The 19,338-nt window shown below is 40.1% G+C and overlaps 1 protein-coding gene across 1 annotated transcript; it reads left to right on the forward strand.

Moving 5' to 3' along the window:
* The first annotated feature begins 5,659 nt into the window (after window positions 1-5,659).
* On the forward strand, window positions 5,660-15,954 carry LOC306891172 (3'-5' exoribonuclease HELZ2-like). The gene is made up of 13 exons (XM_079451222.1): window positions 5,660-5,776; window positions 7,868-10,831; window positions 10,911-10,999; window positions 11,150-11,272; window positions 11,437-11,604; window positions 11,760-11,904; window positions 12,049-12,147; window positions 12,353-12,542; window positions 12,772-12,906; window positions 13,065-13,277; window positions 13,846-14,002; window positions 14,727-14,897; window positions 14,985-15,954. The coding sequence occupies exons 2-13, from the start codon at window positions 7,905-7,907 to the stop codon at window positions 15,104-15,106; spliced, it is 4,539 nt and encodes a 1,512-aa protein (XP_079307348.1). The 5' UTR covers window positions 5,660-5,776; window positions 7,868-7,904; the 3' UTR covers window positions 15,107-15,954.
* Window positions 15,955-19,338: the final 3,384 nt, after the last annotated feature.

The following is a 19,338-nucleotide window of genomic DNA, read 5'->3' on the forward strand; positions in this document are numbered from 1 at the left end:
AAAACAGGTTTTTAAGATTTACTTTGATGCTTCATTGTCCGTTACCTGCGCTCGTCATTTCGCAAAAGCACACAATCACGGAGCAACACTCGACGAAACGACACTTTCTGACTGATTTAAAGACTTAATGACTAATCAAGAACACAGTGTTAAGATTAAAACATAACTTGTATTACTTACTTTTGCTCATGAATCCGCTACCTGCGCTCCAATCTGTCTGACAATGGGCGTGGTCGCGGTCCATTCTCATCCCGCGACGCGATTGGTTCCCGTCCAATCTCACAAAGTGCCCCGATTGGATCCCGTCCAATCTCACAATGGAGAGCGAGTGCCCCGATTGGATCCCGTCCAATCTCACAATGGAGAGCGAGTGCCTCGATTGGATCCCGTCCCATCTCACAATGGAGAGCGAGTGCCCCGATTGGATCCCGTCCCATCTCACAATGGAGAGCGAGTGCCCCGATTGGATCCCGTCCCATCTCACAATGGAGAGCGAGTGCCCCGATTGGATCCCGTCCAATCTCACAATGGAGAGCGAGTGCCCCGATTGGATCCCGTCCAATCTCACAATGGAGAGCGAGTGCCCCGATTGGATCCCGTCCCATCTCACAATGGAGAGCGAGTGCCCCGATTGGATCCCGTCCCATCTCACAATGGAGAGCGAGTGCCCCGATTGGATCCCGTCCCATCTCACAATGGAGAGCGAGTGCCCCGATTGGATCCCGTCCCATCTCACAATGGAGAGCGAGTGCCCCGATTGGATCCCGTCCAATCTCACAATGGAGAGCGAGTGCCCCGATTGGATCCCGTCCAATCTCACAATGGAGAGCGAGTGCCCCGATTGGATCCCGTCCCATCTCACAATGGAGAGCGAGTGCCCCGATTGGATCCCGTCCCATCTCACAATGGAGAGCGAGTGCCCCGATTGGATCCCGTCCCATCTCACAATGGAGAGCGAGTGCCCCGATTGGATCCCGTCCAATCTCACAATGGAGAGCGAGTGCCCCGATTGGATCCCGTCCCATCTCACAATGGAGAGCGAGTGCCCCGATTGGATCCCGTCCCATCTCACAATGGAGAGCGAGTGCCCCGATTGGATCCCGTCCCATCTCACAATGGAGAGCGAGTGCCCCGATTGGATCGCGTCCAATCTCACAATGGAGAGCGAGTGCCCCGATTGGATCCCGTCCCATCTCACAATGGAGAGCGAGTGCCCCGATTGGATCCCGTCCCATCTCACAATGGAGAGCGAGTGCCCCGATTGGATCGCGTCCCATCTCACAATGGAGAGCGAGTGCCCCGATTGGATCCCGTCCCATCTCACAATGGAGAGCGAGTGCCCCGATTGGATCGCGTCCAATCTCACAATGGAGAGCGAGTGCCCCGATTGGATCCCGTCCCATCTCACAATGGAGAGCGAGTGCCCCGATTGGATCCCGTCCCATCTCACAATGGAGAGCGAGTGCCCCGATTGGATCGCGTCCAATCTCACAATGGAGAGCGAGTGCCCCGATTGGATCCCGTCCCATCTCACAATGGAGAGCGAGTGCCCCGATTGGATCCCGTCCCATCTCACAATGGAGAGCGAGTGCCCCGATTGGATCGCGTCCCATCTCACAATGGAGAGCGAGTGCCCCGATTGGATCCCGTCCCATCTCACAATGGAGAGCGAGTGCCCCGATTGGATCGCGTCCAATCTCACAATGGAGAGCGAGTGCCCCGATTGGATCCCGTCCCATCTCACAATGGAGAGCGAGTGCCCCGATTGGATCCCGTCCCATCTCACAATGGAGAGCGAGTGCCCCGATTGGATCCCGTCCCATCTCACAATGGAGAGCGAGTGCCCCGATTGGATCGCGTCCAATCTCACGTCTTAATCGTCCTTGTTTGTCTGTTTGTTAGTCTGCAGTACCATCTAGTGGCATCATCAAAAATAACACTTAGGAGTAGTAAAGTAGACATGACGTCAGATGAAGAGCCAACCTGGTCTCTGTGGCGCAATCGAGCAGGATCGGAGGTCTCGCTCTCCATTGTGAGATTGGACGGGATCCAATCGGGGCACTCGCTCTCCATTGTGAGATTGGACGGGATCCAATCGGGGCACTCGCTCTCCATTGTGAGATTGGACGGGATCCAATCGGGGCACTCGCTCTCCATTGTGAGATGGGACGGGATCCAATCGGGGCACTCGCTCTCCATTGTGAGATGGGACGGGATCCAATCGGGGCACTCGCTCTCCATTGTGAGATTGGACGGGATCCAATCGGGGCACTTTGTGAGATTGGACGGGAACCAATCGCGTCGCGGGATGAGAATGGACCGCGACCACGCCCATTGTCAGACAGATTGGAGCGCAGGTAGCGGATTCATGAGCAAAGTAAGTAATACAAGTTATGTTTTAATCTTAACACTGTGTTCTTGATTAGTCATTAAGTCTTTAAATCAGTCAGAAAGTGTCGTTTCGTCGAGTGTTGCTCCGTGATTGTGTGCTTTTGCGAAATGACGAGCGCAGGTAACGGACAATGAAGCATCAAAGTAAATCTTAAAAACCTGTTTTCCTCTTCTGTTTACCATATTCTTATTTTTAAAACATTCGTTGCGTTTTCATCCGTCACAAGTAATAAATAACAAACGCGGTTTATCGAGTGTCTCCCTGAAGCAACCGGTAATGTTAACTTCGGCTAACGTCACTTTGTTTACAACACATTGTATCGGAAACATTACATGAACTTTATGTCAAACTTTGGTTTCGTGATCAATTATTAGGATTCGGAATGTGTGTTATGTTGCCTTCGTTTCGTTCTTCCGTCGTAATTTCGATTTTGCGTATTGATTACCATTTGTTTTAACACAGTTTTACAGCAGATGTTATGGTTAAACTATGGTGAGATTGGCAAAACCTTCTATTTGTGGGTGCAAACTACACTTTTTTTACACTGTAATTGAACTGCGTGTTTTTATTGTCGGTTAGTGCGTTCGGGTGTTCACCGATAGGTTGTTGGTTCAAGCCCACACAGTGACTACGCCTTCTTTTGAGACGAGCTCCCAGTCATCAGACATTAAACTCGGTTCTGGATTCTTTTGCGGTCGTTTTATATTCGCATCACGTGTCTGTTTGCGGAATGAAGGTCAAAACTTCAAATAGTGTAGTTCAACCTATATGAGTTCCGGAAGCCCCCTAATGTTGACAGTGAAACAAACATAAAATGGCAAAACTAGAAGAAGGAGTAGATGTTTTGAGATAATGCTTGAATTAAAATCTTATTTTACGCCTTATATGAACAACAGAATACGGTATAAATATTTACCTCGTTTGATGGACATTTACAAATAATAAAAAAATACATAAAGGACTACATGGTGTATGAAGTTTATTAATAATTGTAGACCTATTTAATAAAAAAATGAATGTCACTCGCTGAATGTAACTCATATGTCCTTCATTACGCTATTTAAATATCCGGATGTTCAACATAAACATAAGAAAATGTTTTTATAAAGACACCATTATATTAATGAAAACAGACTGAATATAACATTTAAAAAAGCTAAAGACTGCGTCCCTGGGTGGGCTTGAACCACCAACCTTTCGGTTAACAGCCGAACGCGCTAACCGATTGCGCCACAGAGACCAGGTTGGCTCTACACCTGACGTCATGTCTACTTTACTACTTTTTGATGACGCCACTAGATGGTACTGCAGACTAACAAACAGACAAACAAGAACGATTAAGACAGAAGTCAAACACGTCTGCATTTTTGCATCCGCTATACACAAAATCTCATAATTTTGCTATGAATAGAAATGTCTGATTACACTTGTCCGAGATAATTGATTTAATTCATTTGTTAATGTATTGTATTTGCAATTATACCGTACACCCTATAATTTCCCTGTTTTTATATAATTGCTTTTCCTATTGTTGTTTTCTTGTGTCTTTACTTGTTATAATGTGCATAATTTAGCATTGTTGTAAAATGTTCTAAAGGAAAAAAATGGATGCATTAAATTATTAAATAAAATAATAAATTGTATTCTTCTTCTATTTTGTCCATTATTTTGCTGCACAGCTTAACAAAAAAGCTCAGCAATACAACTTCTAGTTCAAGTCCACTTGAAATGTGTCATATACACCTTATCGAGCAAAAATCCATCAAAAGACTCGAATACAAACATATTTACCAGACCTTTCTGTCAGCATAAGTCTAGTAGACTTGAGTGTCTCTTTTTGACGTCTATTTCCGAGAGATACCTACAAAATAGGCTGATACTATACTGACCTGTTGTCCAGGTTGATCTTCCTGTCATTTGAGTATTTGATAATTGTTTTCAAATGTTTTTTAAGGGCGGTGGGGGTGGAGATAATTACAGCACCTGTGCGAGGTGTATTTGTCAGCTGGTATGTCGAGGGAAAAAATGAAGACTGTTAAGTTTCACGTGTATTCTCAATACATTGAGTGTTTGGCCCATCGCCCAGACCTTTGTTAAGTTTCAGCCAAGATTTTTTTCTTTGGACGCATCACGCCTGAGGAATGAAGAGTCAGAAGACAAAAATCCTTTAACAAAACATCCCTGAAGAACATCACTGCGCTTACGTCACGCATCACCGGCATGCGGATCTTTCCAAAATGTTCATGCATAGCTCAAAGTAAAGAGTTTAAATTCATGTTTTTCTTTTAAATTGAAGACGGGATGTTTGCCGTGTGCATCTTTCAGTATCCGCATCACATTATGACAGATTCACAACTACAACTCATTTGACTACAATGAATCCAGCGACTCCATCATTTTATTCCAATGTTTTGTTGTGCTTGAATTTGAACTCCTGCTTCATCTGCACGATTCCAATGTGACCGACTCGTATGAATGTCGATGATGCTGGAGGATGATCTGATTTATGAATGACGTCTGGGTTGTGAAATCACTGTTATCTTCTCGTCATTCAGGTTAAAAACAGATCTTTTCCGTTTCCGTTCTTCCTAACAGGCTGATAAAATGAAGGTGAGGCAAATGAGTCAACAGAGAAAACTGGTAACACGGGTTATACCTTTGGCCGGAGTAAATGGAAACTATTTTCATGGGGATTGTAAGGAGGGTTAATCATATCAGTTGTTTAAACACACGTCAGTTCAAAGCAAGAGTATCGCTCTCATCGCTGCCTTAAATCTGGCATCACGTCTCCGCTTCTGATACTATCCGGTTAAGAAGAAACTGGAAATAATCTAATTTCGTGAAGATTGTGAGGATTGACAGCTCAGGTGAAGTTCAGAAGGTAAGTGTGTAGTCACGAGTCTCTTTTAAATGATTTCAAAGTGATGGTTGAAAATTCTGTCATCAATTCCTCACCCTCTTGTCGTTTCAAACCTTTATGACTTTCTTTCTTCCCGGGAACACAAAAGAAGATATTTTGAAGAATGTTGGTACCCGAACAACACCTGCACCCATTAACTTCCATTGTGTGGACTCGCAACCAAAGTGATTAACAACAAGAGGTTGAATATATGGTGACAGAATTGACATTTTTGGGTGAACTATCACATTAAGAGTAGATGTAGAGGTTAAGAGAATGATTTTTTCTGGACATACTAGTGTTTGTGTTCACAACCAATCAATCTATCACACCTTAGTTGCATCCTAGCAACTACTTGTCATTCACAGAGTTTTGCATGTGCTCCACCCCTGCTGCGTTTGTTTTTTAATGCAAAAATATACATCGGGCAGCAGGGAAAAGCCTGGAGGGAAGGAGAAGACAACTATGTGAAACAAAACAAACAGGTAAGTCACAAAACTGCAACTGAGACTAGGACTCAAAGCGCTACACGGACGACAACGATCAGGTGTAAGAGCGTGAAAACACAAGGAAAAAATAGGGAAGGGGCGGAAATAGATCGAAGGTGCAGGTTGGGATACAACAACAAGCTAATTAAATGAAAGAGGAGAGGGCTGATAGATGACGACAGCACACATGGCAACAGTCAAAACATATGGAACGTGAGTAAAGACAACAAAACATACAAAAACACAATATATATATATATATATATATATATATATATATATAGCAGCCTCTGGTTTATTATTCTTACGTGAAGTAGTTGAATTATCAGGGGTCCCTCAGCTTTTGAGTAAAACTTACAACATGCCGAGCACATGACTTGTCCTTCTTCCATTGAAAACAAAAAGCCGTAACGGAAGGAAATATTTTCAAGAAAAGGAAATATTTAATTTGAGGAACTCTATTTCTCTGAAGAGTAAAGCCTGAAGTATAGTTCCTATTTTACGCGTATGTGAGGGTAGGGCTGGATGGAATCGCGGAATAAAATGTCAACCGATTTTTCTATTCCGTGTTCACATCATACGTCATCTGCATGCTCACGTCCGTGTCAATGTAGGGAGAATGGCGGACAATCAGCAACAATCAAACTTTCCTGCGGAACCGACAACAAGTAGATCTACAAAGCAAAAGTCAGTTTTTGAAAAAGCAGTTAAACTCAAAATGAACATTGGTTCAGCTTTTACACGTTGGATACAGGTCTGGCAGGCAAAGGGTCTGAAAGACAATACCATGCGCTCTTTTCTTCTTTTGGATGGTTATGTGCATGCTTCGAGAAGAAGTTAATGGATTTAGTTTGTAATTCCTTACGTGGATTTACGAAAAACATTCGTGGCCTTGGACGGCAAATCACATCAAGGGTGGGATTATAACTTCATAGCTAGCAGGCTAAAGTTAGCACCTTTCCAAATCAACCACCCCACCTAACAATTGAAATTTCCAGTCCGGCGCTTTCTCTCTCACCTGAGGGGTGCAAGGTCTCTGTGCGTGCTTATAAAAAAAGCTAATTCTCACGTATTTCAGAAGTCAGGTCAAAGACAAGCACGAGAATAAACAAACCTAAAGACCGAGTGCCGCAACAGACTAAAAGAGCGCATCTAATAGAGAGTGAAGACCTACAGCACAGAACCTGTTCATATACTGTACTCTCATTGTTTGTGCATTTATTCATACTTCATCGTTATACATGTTGTCTATATTCCTACTGTAGCCTATACATATGATTTAGCCACAAGTTATATATATAGAACTGAAACAAATATCTTTAGTACATTTTCTTAACTTGCCTATATTTGAACTATGGTGAGCTTTTAAATGAACTGTAATAAATTAAATAAATCTAAGAAAAATTAGGTATATGATATAGAATTATAATGGGAGATTGTTACCGTGAAATATATAATTACCGTGATATAAAATTACTCATTCCGTGAAATAGATTTTGGTCATTCTGCCCACCCCTACACAAGCATGACACAAATTACATCAGTGCGTGTGACGCAAATTGTACGTGCACCAACAGAATTGTGCGTGCCTCAAAGCCCATGTGTAGGCGATAGTTCGAAGGAAGTATATTTTGCATGGCTTTGTGTTAGGCTGTATAAAGGAAGATAAAATAAGTATACCACAAGTTTAATACAACAATTTCTTCCAACCAAATAGTTGTTAGTTGGAAGAAAAAAGCATTTCTCAAAATAAATTTAAATTGATAATTGTTTTCTTCCACTTTATTCGATTGCTGTATATGCTTTTGCAATCATCAACATGGGTCCTGTTTACAGCCTCAAAACTGACATACTTGATATAACTGTATAAAGCTAAGGAGATTATGTCATCTGGGAAAGCCTGAGGGTGAGGACATTGATAAATATAATGTTTGGGTGAATTAACTTGAAAATACGTTAAACTCCAAAGTTGTGTTCTGCAGAAGAAATCCTAAGAATGTTGCTAAATTTATTGCCCTTTTTGAACAATTCTAGTCTGGGCTGAAAAGAAAAATGCCTGTTCATAAGTGCCTCAATCTGTATTTGCAGAAGTTACAAGCAAGAATACTGAGACTTGATATCAGACATGTATTTGTTGAGGCCAGATGAGTTTTACCAGGAATACAGCAAGGAAGAACTGGAAGAATTGATTGCCACCTATCCATATGACTACAAACACTGTAATCTAGAAATGAAAAGACATGATTTGGCATATGCCAGACCTATTCATGAGCCGGATGTCTGTATTACAATCAGAGGAAGAGAAAATGTGGGCAGATCTTTTCCTGGTGATGAAGTCTGTGTAGAGATTGAGGACGGAGAACAGTCTCAATGGGAAGGTGAAGCGCTAAAGGGAACAGTTACTGGATTGATGAACAGAGACATAAACAACCTTACCTTCATCTGTAGGATGATGGAAAACCAGTCTCATCTTTTCACGCCTGTTCCCAATAACATGACCAGAATATTTACAATTCAAAAAATGTCTGGACACATTGAAATACGAGAACAGAAGAATGGAAGGTGGGGGACGAAGCAGTTCATAAAGGTTTCCGGGAATCAAATGTTTTTTGTCAAGGTTATCAAATGGGAAAACAACAAATTTTATCCTCTCGGGATGGTTACAGGAGTAGTTGAAGGTGCTGTTCAGTTTCTCAAGTTTCAGCTTCACTCTAAAGATCCGCCATCATTAAAACCACAAGAACCTGAAAATGCTATAAAAAGGAAAGATTTGTGTGACGCCATAACTTTCACAGTTGACCCTACTACAGCTCAAGACCTGGATGATGCCATTAGTGTTACTAAAATCAACGATGACACCTACCAGATAGGTATTCATATCACAGATGTGGCGAGTTGCATTAAAAAAGATAGTGAGCCAGATGAATTTGCTAGAGAACTTGGCAAAACCATTTACAGTCAAGAGAAGGAAGAGGCTACCTTCATGTTCTCAAGAGAACTGAGTAAAGAACATTTAAGTTTGATACCAGGAGAAAAACGTAAAGCCATATCTTTGCTAATAGACATTGACAAGGAAACAAGCAAAGTTGTATCCTGGCACTTTGCTTTAACGTACGTTAGGTCTAATGAACGTCTGTCATATGAAGATGCAAACGAAATAATTCAGGAATATTTCTTTGATACCATGGAGCCTCTGCAGTTCTCTGGTGTGGAGGACTGTGTAGCAGTTGCCTACCATTTCTCTGAAGTGCACAGAAAGTGCAGGTTGGAAGGGGGGTGGCCCTTAGAGAAGCAACCACCTTCTCACGCCATGGTTGAGGAGCTCATGAACCTCTACAACAACGCTGTAGCTGAAGAACTCCTCTCTAAGGACATCACAAGGGATCTCACACCACTGAGGTGCCACAAGCAGCCCGATCCCGAACAACTGGAACAGTTTCAGGAGAAATACAGTGACCTAATTCCCATGTCACTTTACTTTTCAAGTATGTGTAAAGCAACTGAAAGTATCGGACAGGGACGGAATATCCACGACAATGACAAGGGGCAAGTCATATCGCTAAACATTTTCACCTCTATCTTTGAGAAAATGGAAGCTTTTGCACAGAACAAAGACTATTACAGTCTGGTGCAATTATTAACTTCAGACGAAATCCATCCTACCCTTTGGCACATGGTACGGGAGTTTCAAGACATTAAAAGAAAAGCTGTCATTCTAAGGTCCTGCTCCTCAACGGATTCCAGATTGGGTCATTACGACTTGCGGCTGGACGCATACACCTGGGCATCATCTCCTATGAGGCGTTATCTAGACCTTATCCTACAGAGGCTTTTGCACACCATTCTCTCTAAGAATAAAATAAAACAACCAGATTACACACAAATTGAAATCGACAAGTTCTGTCAATCTGGAACGGAAGTAGAAGATAAGCATAATGCTCAAGTTTTGATGCTGAGGAAGATTCAGCCTCCTTTTAAAACCATTGTCAGGCTAGCGGTGGTGGACCAGCCAATCAAGGATCAGCATGATTTCACAATATCATTTCCACTACATCCCATGTCAGAGGCCATCGACATTATGTACAGACACCTGAAAGTTGTGTCTCAGCCTAAATACAATGAAGAAAAGAAATCCACTTCTCTTGTTTGGAAGAGGCGAGTATATTCATTCAAGTCTTCCCCGATTCCATATATATCCAAGCCTATCAAAAATGTGATCCCAGTGTCAGGTACCATGTGGCAGAAGTTATTATCTGTCATGAAAAAAGAGGACTGGGCCAAGATTGGGCAATGCCTAAGTGACATGAAACAAGAGGCAAAAAAAGAAACCTCAAGCCATGTAAAGGATGCGACTTCTTCAGCAGAGAAGCACCTTACGGTAGTCACCATGGAACTGAAGCTAGGAATGGTTGTTCAAGTGCAACTTGGGACCCAAGTCAAGGATGGTTTCAACGCACCTGTAGTACAACTGCTCAACATTAATGAAAACTTTGAGATCTGTTTGGAGCACTCAAGAAACCCTACTGAGTGCTTCTCCAGAGTAAAATGCAATGCATCACAGCCCAAGTATGCAAGCTACATGGAGTACCAAAGCATCTGGAGTCGACTCTGTCAGATAGACACAGCTTACAATGCTCTTGAAGAAAACAACAGTGTGATAATAGAGGATGTGCCAATTAAATGGATCGGGGATAAAGAGGGTTCGTTTCATATATCGAAGACTCAAAGAACACAATGGTCTCTAGAGTTTGACCTTAGGAATTGCTTTCTATGCATCAGGCTTAGGCATCAGAAGGAAGCGAACTGTAAGAAAGGAGCAAAACCACCAAATTATTCAGAAGATTTGGACCTGCAGGGTCCACTACCTTTCACCTGGGTTACACATGGAGTAGCCACCACATCAACGGAGCCGAGGGACAAAAACAAAGAGCAAGCATCAGGGCAAATACATTTTGAGATCATACAAAGCTCTATGCATGCCACCCCACCTAAGGTTCTTGATAAGAAAACAAGATTCACCATCGAGGTCATTCCCAAAAAAATACCATACCTGTAAGTAGCGCGTACCTTACTTATACATATCCGATTTGTTTCCAGTCTCGTACTTTGTAAGTTATGCAATTTTTTGCAGACTTAGGGAACAAGCTGTTGCAAAGTTAGGAAAGGCTAACAAACTGGTGAAAAGTGTTGCCACTAGACAAACTGAAGATTTGATTATCGGTAAGTAAATCAACATGACATAACTATATTCAAGCAGTTATATTTAAGGCAATCTTTCATTTTTAGAATTCTCATGGATTATTCTTAAAATTATGAAAATTCATTTTATAAAATCGCATCATTTTGTTTTACTATTATTCGATTATGCAGATAGAAATATCAGCCTCTACACCATGGACAAGAGCCTGAAACTGCCCTCCTTGAATCAAAGCCAAGAAAGAGCAGTTGAGGAGGCTCTGAGGAAACCTTTCACAGTTATCCAAGGCCCACCAGGTACACTTTCAAAACTACTAGAGGTCATTGGTTCAGTGCTTCTCAGAATTTCAGTATTCGGCAATTCTATATTGTGATCCAACCTCAAATTATCTTATTTGGCCGACTACCTGAGTTGGACTTGTGAACAATGCGCTTATATTCCATTTTATTTTTTCAAACAGGTACAGGGAAAACAGTTGTTGGTATTCACATTGTTTACCAGTTTTTCAACAAAAACAAAGAGGTTCTGTCCACTGCCTCTGATTCATCATGTGCAGCTCAGAATCAGCCAAAAAAGCCTGCAATACTGTACTGTGGACCATCCAACAAGTCTGTGGACATTGTTGCAGGTGAATTTTCATTGTGTGGCCTTCAATGATAAAGAAAACATTGCTACGCTTCCTTTAATTCTAGACTTTTTTGGAGGTGTGGATGTGTCTGTTTATGTAGAGTATATAGCGGTCGTAACGTGTTTTTTTTAACAGTTAACTGTTTTGTGTTCCAGAGCAATTGTTGAAGCTAAAAGGAGTCCTCAAGCCTCTGAGAATCCACTGCGATCAGATGGAAATGCGTGAGTTTCCGTATCCAGGCAGCGATCTAAAGCTTTGTCGCAAATCCCTCCGCGAAGAACAACCAAAAGAGGAGCTCAGGTAAGATCTTTGAGGAGCAAAACTAAGGTGACAAATGATGATCAATCTGCTTAAGAAACTACCAAAAAACCCACACTTAATCAGATACATGTTACAAAGAATGCAAATACATCTATTGCACTTCTAATTGTCTCATTTTCTCAGGGATATTACGCTGATGTATCTTGTCCGTAAGCCTGAAAACCCTTTTTCTGAAAAAATTAACAACCTCGAAAAAAACATGACAGAGGATGAAATAGACAGGTAAGTTAGACCTTATGTATATATAAATGTGTATATAATGCATAATGGCTTTATAGCTAATGGTTTATTTTATATAACAATAAAAAAACATTTAAATGTATGGGGTTTGACATAAACTGTATTAGGTAGTGGATTTGATCATGTGAGGAAAACTGCTACAGCTAATGCATCAGCAATGAACATGTATAAAAATGTATTTTAACAGCTACAGGAAACTGTTAAAAGAAGCACAACAGTACGAGATTCAGAAACACGACGTCATTCTGTGCACCTGCTCATCAGCACTGAATCCCACTCTACAGGTGATGGACTTCCGGCAGATTCTCATCGATGAATGTGCCATGGCAACAGAGCCCGAGGCTTTCATTCCTTTAGTTGCCCACAATCCACAGCAGGTGAGTGATGTCACGATATATCGCAATCATGACCGTCTAAGACACAGAAATGAGCACAGAAATGTTAAGACAGAATTGTGATTTGTGAATCCATGGTTGGGTCAAGTACTTTCTAGGACTATTTAAACCAGCGGTAGGGTATGTCCAAGGGTTGGCGCAACCAAAGAATGTTCGAGTCTTTAGCTAAAAATGGACTGAAAAGGCTTTTCTCACAGGTTGTCTTTTTTAGATTGTGTTGATGGGTGATCACAAACAGATACGACCGATAGTGCAGTATGACGTTGTTAAAAAGATGGGCATGCAGCAATCTCTGTTTGAACGTTACATGGATTTGGCCATAATGTTGGACACACAGTACAGAATGGTAAGCACTAAAACAATTGTCAATGATCAACACAACAGAACTTTATAATGACTATAATGTCACTCCTAATAGAAAGAAGCCTAGACTGTAGTTTGGAGTACCTCACATGCAATGTCACACATCTTTCGTCTCTTTTCTTCTCCAATTGTGTGTGTTAGCATGAAGAAATTTGCAGGTTTCCGTCAGTGGAGTTTTACGATGACAAACTAAAAACAGCAGCTGAGCGTGGACCCTGTTACCTACTGAACAAGTACAAGCTTCCTACGGCCATTTTGTTTGGCCACGTCGATGGGATAGAAGAAAGTTTGGTGGTGTCCACAGAACAGGGGAACGAGAACTCAATGAAAAACGCTGAAGAGGCAAAGCAGGCAGTAAGTCACGGTCGAAGTCACGATCATTCATGCCATGAGATGAATAAATGGAAATTCTGTCATCATTTACTAATCCCATGCCAGTCTAAACTGGTGGGAATGCTTCAGAATAACAAACAAAGAAGTGTGAAGAAGCAAAACATCTAAACAAACCAAAAACAGGGAGCAATAACAATCTGCACTCTGAAAAATGATGTGACAACCTAAATAAAGCGTTCATTAGATCTTTGTTTATGCGTATAATGCATGAGTTACTGCCGTTATTTTGACTCGAAACATTAAGACATCCCTGCTTCTTCAGAACACAAATAAAGATTTTTTCCTCAGAAACATCATGGTAATTCTCTCTACCAAGGTCGAGTAAAGTACTAAAGACATTGTTAAATGATATGCGTTGATGATAGCACCATGACCCTTGTGCATGCGGGCGGTGCCCCGAACGCTGCATGCATCTGATTCTGTGTATAAGTAGGAATATTTCAAAAGGGCATAAGAACTTTTCTGCCAAGCTTATTCTCGGTTAGTCCAACATAGGCACTCACATATGATTTCTTGATTGTTGTTCCAGGTCCGTGTGGCAAATCTTTTGATCAAGCGTTCATTTGTCAACCCTGCTCATATTGCCATTCTGACTCCATATAATGCACAGGTGTCTTATATCCGAGAACAACTGCAGAAAAGTGGCATTGAAAATGTTACCGTTTGCACAATTATGAAAAGTCAAGGTGAGTTATTGTGATTCCGTGATCCTATGTTGTGTACATTTATTGCAAGGTCGACACATGCTGCTTTCTAAGATATCCAGTTTTCACCTGATTTCAATGGAGTTTCCTTTGTGTAATGTGCAATCCCAGAATGCACTGCAACAATAAAAAAATCTAAGGTGGCAGATGATGATGATGGATGCCTTTATTGTCATTGTACTTTACAATACAACGAAATTAGCCATCAACCTGTCCATCAGACATACAGGGGGTGAAAAAAAGATGATTCATATCCTTTATTAACATCATTTTATTTTCTCAAGGTTCTTTATTTTTAAACATTTATCAATTATTAACATATTCATATTATATACTGCAATTTCTAAATATAATATTATTAGAGGTGAGTCAAATTTCCAGAAATATTGACGTAATTACGACAAAATTAATTGCCGTTACATACGTCAATAAAACGTATTTACTGGAAAACAGCACCTTTGCGGTTTTTATTATTATCATTTAATTTAGTTATGAAATGTATTTTTTTATATATGGCTTTTAAACAGACAATTTTACAAAATATATTTATGCTAATTCGAGAATTGTATCATTGAGTTAACAATATTCTGTCTATACAGATGTGAATATGTGTATACAGAATCAGCCTAGGTAGCTGTATATGTAGGGCAGGTTTTGGAACATTGGTTTGAAGAGTCTTTGACAGTATTATATGTTGTGTTTACAGGGAGCGAGTGGCCGTATGTGATCCTCTCTACTGTCCGTTCCTGCTCTATTACTGACACAGACATTAACAGATCCAGTAAAGCCTGGCAGTGCAAAAGACTCGGATTTATCACTGATGGAAATCTGGTTAATGTGGCCATAACACGTGCACAGGATGGACTTTGCATTCTGGGTAAAGAGTAAAACATACTCACACATGTTTACACATTTTTTACTTTACATTTTATTACATTTTTTGCTTCTTGTATTTTTTTGTCAGGTAACAGTGACATCTTAAGATGCAGTGATCTTTGGAAAAAGATCCTAGATCATTATTACAAAAAATCAAGTGTGGTAAATCCAGCCAGTGATATTGAGGTTATGAAGAGAAAACACCGTTAAATCTGGTACAGTTTGAAACTTGTGACCAAGAACCGTCCACTTAAGCCCTGTTCTACATGAAAGACTACAGTACTTCATGTCTTCTTTGGTCATTTCTACAATTCCCAAATTTCTTGGATTTTCCGGAAAGCACTTTTAATCTTTATTTTGTTTCAACATCAAGATCTAGCACTTAAATTGACTCATTTATACAAACCTTTTAAACAAATTACTGACATAAAATGTCCACCCTGTTATGATCAAACACATAGATACTTTATAACTTCGATTTAAAAATGTGTAAAGTGAGAATTGAAAATGGGGTTGAAAAAATTTAAAACACCCTTCCACCCTGTTAGTTGACAAGAGTGGACCACGACGGGGTGGACACGCTTACGGAACAATCTGTCACTAGATTGTGTGAATGGCATTTAGCAAACAAATGCTGATGATTTTGGACACTGATTGTTATGATGGCCATGTGCTCTTGTTGTTTTGTAGTTTTGATTGTTCTGTTATGGTTTTTGCCCCCTCGTGGGTTTATTTTATTAGTTTAAGTTTTGTGTCACTGAACTGTAGGGTTCTCCCTCCTGACAAAATCAACCTACATAATGTCAAGAGCTGTCTCTGAAAACATTATCTTGATAACTTTAATTGAATGAGTAAGGTCATGTCAAATATTGAACTCAATGATTGAAAGTAAACTGATGGTTGTTCTCTCACTATTAGATTATGAGATTTTAGCCTGAATTTCACAGGCATGGTCACAAATATGCAATAATATCATTTGAATGTATATTTCTAAAAACAGATTCATATTTGTGTAGTTACCATAAAACTATTAAGGAAATTATAATTATTATACACATATATATGCGTGACGGTGTCATTCTTTTGTTATTTATTTGTTTGAAGTCATACCGGCTTGAGGTATGACTTCAAACAACATGAGGGTGAACAACTGATGAAAGAATTGTTATTTGTGGGTGAAGTGTCCCTTCAAAGATGCTCTAAGGGTCTCAAACAAATATCATCCGTTGTCCTTTTCATTAAAGGGAGAGACCCCAGCAGATGTAGTTACTACTGAGGTTATGGGGACACAAATGTGCAAAGTGTCAATAATACTGGAACATTTCTTCTACCTGCATTAATATATACCTAAATAACAAGTGCCCTGAAAGTGAGAATAATATCAAAAGAATCTTTCTCTACTACAAAGAACCTGTTGTGAGCAGAAAGGTTCTTCGGATGTTAACGGTTCTTTATGGAAACATTCAGTCAAAGGTTAAACTGTATACTAATGTACTTTCTGAATAGTCTTTGTTCCATACATGACATCTGTTGTCAATATGCAAAGAACTCAAACAATACGATATTGTTTTCAGATGTTTTCCACCCCTACCAGTGACGCATGTTTCACATGATTGTGAGAAGCCAAAATCTGTAGGGATCTTCCTTAGTGGTGTTTATATCTTGAGAACCAACATAAAACCATGAAATCATACTGGAATAAGACCTAAAACATACTACATACAGACATTTGTAATGGGTCTTATGATAAATTGCTGATTCTTCATAATGGTGTAACATTAGAAATAGTTTTTCTCAGCAGGTCAGCGGTAGATGGAAGATTTATGGGGATTAAATGAAGTCATCATGTAATACTCAAGTGAAAGGCACATTTTTGCAGGTACAGACATGTGTCCAAAGTTTGGAAATGTACGAGCAAAACGTATCCAAGGAGGTCATGGTGTTGCCACTTTGGCAGTGTGTATATTGCTGAACACAATTTGTTGAAACCTTTGAGCCATGAGCTTTCATTTGTTTCAACCCACATTCACCACATATTACATGATTTATTCTGGCATCAGTTCCTCTTGGACAATACTCACGGCTTTTACCAACCTGAGCTCATAAACCTTTCTGTTACAGCAGGCCATAACCAGCCAACATTCAACCGAGAGTAGGGATGATCCGAAAAAAGACTTTTAGAAAACAGCTTTATTCCAAACTTATACCAAGAATGCAGTCCCAGGATTTCTGCAATGGTAGGGCCTTGTTGCACATTTCTTTAAGTGATAGTTCACCTAAAAATAAAAGTTCTGTCGTCATTTATTCACCATAGTTACCTGACTTTGGTCTGATTTGTTCGTGTGTTTTGTTTAGTGTATGGGTTTTGTTTCGACAGGTGGCCATGTGTTACCTGTCATTGTCTTGTCCTCCCGCCCTCTTGTTATCCCGTAATGATACGTTCCTTATTTTCTCTCTCTTTAGGCTGCTATTTCTTCCCCGCGTTTCTCTTGCTCGGTGTGAGTCTGTCCTGTTTTACTGACGCGAGTTATCGCCGCCTCCAGTCCAGGCCAGGCATAGTACGGCCGCTCTTTGCCTATTTTGTTTATTTATTCCTTTTAGTTGTCCAGCGTGTCGTTCAGACTACTTTGCTGCTGTTTGTACCACTGTCTTCAGAGATTTAGTTCAACATGATGTTTCATGTGATTTCATGGAATGCTGATTATAAAAGCACCTTTTTTATCAAAACCAGAATGTACAGGATAAAAAAAATGTGTGTGATATTGAATGACTGATATTTTATGACTAATATTTGCCAAATCATACATAATTGCAAGATGTATTTATTTGTGTTTTAAAGATTTCTTAAGACTAAGAGGATTTCTTAACCCTTTTAAAGAACAAATGTTAATATATTTTAATCAATCACTTCATCACTTGGTTTGAGTTATTTTCATCAATACCGAACAACAGATGGCAGCACTCTCACATCAGATCATGCAACTTGAATGTTGAAATACATTCTGCAAACAGATTTTACACTTTCCCAAAAGTCAGTCATTGTTTTTAATATAGAGATCTTAGTTGCATATCTCATGATTTAGGTTTTAATGTTTTAAATGACGAAAATTTGCTTATACATTAAAGCAGTAATGTTTGCACACAGGTGAAGCTTTAAAGAGAATCTGTGCTGATGTGATGATTAACAGGTCATTACAGGCAGACATTTGGCTTGCAAGACACTTTGGAAAGACACAAGCGCTAACTCAACCTGCCAAAGTCTGCTGCATCTGGCTCAGTTGAGAGAGGAATATTATCCAGATCAAAGATGTGGACATGTGCTTTTGTGCTCTTAAAAACTGCCATCCTTTCTTTCAAATGTAATGATAGGAGTTAAGGGCTCTTAAAGCAGCATTTTAAGGCATCAAGCTCCAATCTGAAGAAAGATGTTTTTGGGGTTAATTTTAAAGCTGGCTTTGCACGTGTCCTTCGTGGTAAAGGCAATCCCATAATGCATCGTGACAAGCTTACAAAAGCACATTATCACAAAGGATCACAATTTTAGCTTATATGTCAACTAGCGCATTCACCTTAAGAATGAACATGCATTCTGGTAATGACATCATGTATTGCCTTTTTGGCTCTGGATGATGAAGTCACAATTTGTTCACTGTCCCGTGACCTTTATTTAAATCAAGCTTTATCCAAGACCGCTTTGCAGAGATGTGTACTATCAACAACTCCTTTTATTCTTCACAATGCGATTGACTTGAAAAGTCTGATTAGTTCAGACGGTGATGTCTGTCGACAATGATTAAATCTGCAACTGTGTCCGTTAATCTCTAAATCTTCATTGCACGATGGTTCATTTGGGTTAGATTATGTTGATTCTCATTAGCGGACGTATTCTGATCATTTATTATTGAGTTTATGTTGTTTTTATTTCTCTTTAGGGAAAGCACAGATGGTGGAGGGACGCAGAAGGAAAATAATGATTTCACAGTCTATCCAACAAAACTTGGCTGTGAATTCATTTGAATCAATTGTATAACGCAGCTTGAGATAATAAACTAAACTAAAGATGAGGGATCACGAAATCACCTATGACGTTCACCGATTCTATCATTTATTCACCATCATGTGTAAACATGCAGGCCTATGTGACTCTGTGGAATACAAGAGAAGATATTTTGAGAAATGGTTTTGTGTCCATACAGTAAAAGTCAATGTTGTTTGGTTACCAACGTTATTCAAAAGATGGGTTGTGATCTGAACAAGAAAGAAAAGGAGATGAAGTCGGCTAGTGTGTTTTTCCTACACTTTATAGAGAACTGAGAATTGTGCGTTTCATAAAAAGCGTTTGCACCCTCCTACTTGCAATATTATTGTAGTCTATTCAAAATAAAGTGAAAGTCTACTTTTCTTAGTTTTGAAAACGCCTTTGTTTGCGTCCATGTGAAGTT

This window comes from Barbatula barbatula (assembly GCF_947034865.1).
Source record: "Barbatula barbatula genome assembly, chromosome: 1".
NCBI classification, from domain to species: Eukaryota; Metazoa; Chordata; class Actinopteri; order Cypriniformes; family Nemacheilidae; genus Barbatula; species Barbatula barbatula.